At 34.3% G+C, this 1,826-nt stretch overlaps 1 protein-coding gene across 4 annotated transcripts in view; it reads right to left on the reverse strand.

Moving 5' to 3' along the window:
• LOC103131982 (LIM/homeobox protein LMX-1.2-like) overlaps positions 1–878 on the reverse strand; it is a 52,662-nt gene extending 51,784 nt beyond the window's left edge. Inside the window, exons 1-2 of one of the 4 annotated variants that reach the window (XM_016667073.1) lie at positions 637–878; positions 332–534 (exon numbers count right to left, since the gene is read on the reverse strand). In XM_016667073.1, the coding sequence (XP_016522559.1) occupies positions 332–476 (145 nt within the window). In that variant the 5' untranslated portion in view covers positions 477–534; positions 637–878. Of the gene's footprint in view, positions 1–331; positions 551–625 lie in introns of those variants that run through there. The other 3 variants (XM_016667071.1, XM_016667072.1, XM_016667075.1) reach the window with 3 other exon arrangements.
• Positions 879–1,826: the final 948 nt, after the last annotated feature.

The raw sequence follows: 1,826 nt of genomic DNA on the forward strand, positions 1-1,826 counted from the left end.
ATATTTTTTTATGTCTATCATCATATGCACTTTTCCCATTATGAAACTGAATGAGTTTTAAATTACTGTTTTCTCTATCCAAATCACCACAAAAAATGCTTAAACGAGAAAGCATTTTTTATGGTTATTTTTATGGTGATGGACATAAAAATATATAATAATAATAATAATAATAATAATAATAATAATAATAATAATAATAATAATAATAATAATAATAATAATTGACAGGCTGCAAAATGAAACAGTTGTTGGGCGGGAGCTTTCTTCTCTGTGCTAATTTATCTGAGAGGTGTAACTAACTCCAAAGCAAAGAATCATGTGAACTCACCAATCAAACAGCGCAGAGGACTGGCATCAGTGTCTAGTCGATCTTCTTTTTTAACATCGATCAGCATGTTCCCATCCGCAGCAAAGTGGGCTTTGCTGATCACCTCGCGCCTCACTGCACAAGGCGCACTTGTTGCAGTTTCCATAAACGGTCAGATCCGGGTCTGTCCAAGTCCTTCTAATGTTCCTGAAGCCTGAAATCAACTGCAAAACAAGCCCACTGAAAATAATAATAATAATAATAATAATAATAATAATAATAATAATAATAATAATAATAATAATAATAATAAACTTTTGTCCAACTTTAGCTCTCCCAGTCAAGAAGGACGAAAGAAATCCAAGAGGTTCAGAGTGATGGCCGTGATGCAGCACTCCAGCCTGTTCTGTTCCGAGGGGAAAAACTGAAGCCCTCCTCCTGCTGCGCTTACCGCAAGTTCTGCTGGGGATGGATCCGCCTCCACGCAGACCGCAAACTAAAATCAAAATATACGAAGATATCTGTCAGCGCTTTTACGTTTGATCTCATTTAACTCTAGCTAAAAAAAAAAGTCAATATACATCTACTTTAAATTTCACTAGATTTATTTATTAATTTATTTATTTTAAATTTCTATTTTTCTTTTCACGTTTTAACATTTTATTGGTTATTTTTATGTCGATGTCACGATTCCTTATCTTACAGACTTGGTTTTATAATTGTCTTTGTAAAATTGCAAACTCTTTTTTAGAGGCCGAGTAGAGAGTGATTATCTACCTAAACAAATAATCTAAAGCACAATCCAAACTTCTGATAACCATTCAGAACGAATTTAAACGCATTTTTATCTCTTCTTGTTAGCAATCAATATATTTCGTGACTAAGAAGAACGAGCACCCGCTTTCACTGATTAGACATAATAACTTCAGGTGTTGCGTGCATTGTCTAGTTACGTCTGTTGTTCGGGATGTAAACGTTGTGCATAATGGCTAGTGGATTAGAAAAGCTCAATCTGTGCACGAACTGCACAGAGCCGAGATTAAATAAAAAATGTTAATGAGCTCCACTATTACTCTTTCTGCTGTCCTCATGTTCGCTTTTCCATGCCAGGTCAAAAAATGTTTTTATTCATTCGAAAGACTCTATATGCCTATATATACTTCCTGAGAGAACACAATGGAAGAACCAAAAAAACATTAAACATTACATAAACTTTGCCTTTCCTGAGAAACAGAATATCAAAAATGTATATGTAAAAAATAGATGAATGGTTCTCTGCATATAGAGATACATTTGCAAGGATCTCTATCTATCTATCTATCTATCTATCTATCTGTCTGTCTGTCTGTCTGTCTGTCTGTCTGTCTGTCTGCGCGTGTGTGTACTTGTGTTCAAGCCTTTATTTCTGTTATTTATGAGAATTTTCTGCTTACTGCTATTTAAACATAAATATTTAGTAGCATGTGTGCTGTTCGGGTTATTCTTTTAATTTGACTAATGATCTTCATCGGGCGGA

The sequence above is a fragment of the Poecilia formosa genome, unplaced genomic scaffold, assembly GCF_000485575.1.
Source record: "Poecilia formosa unplaced genomic scaffold, Poecilia_formosa-5.1.2 Scaffold891, whole genome shotgun sequence".
NCBI lineage: Eukaryota > Metazoa > Chordata > Actinopteri > Cyprinodontiformes > Poeciliidae > Poecilia > Poecilia formosa.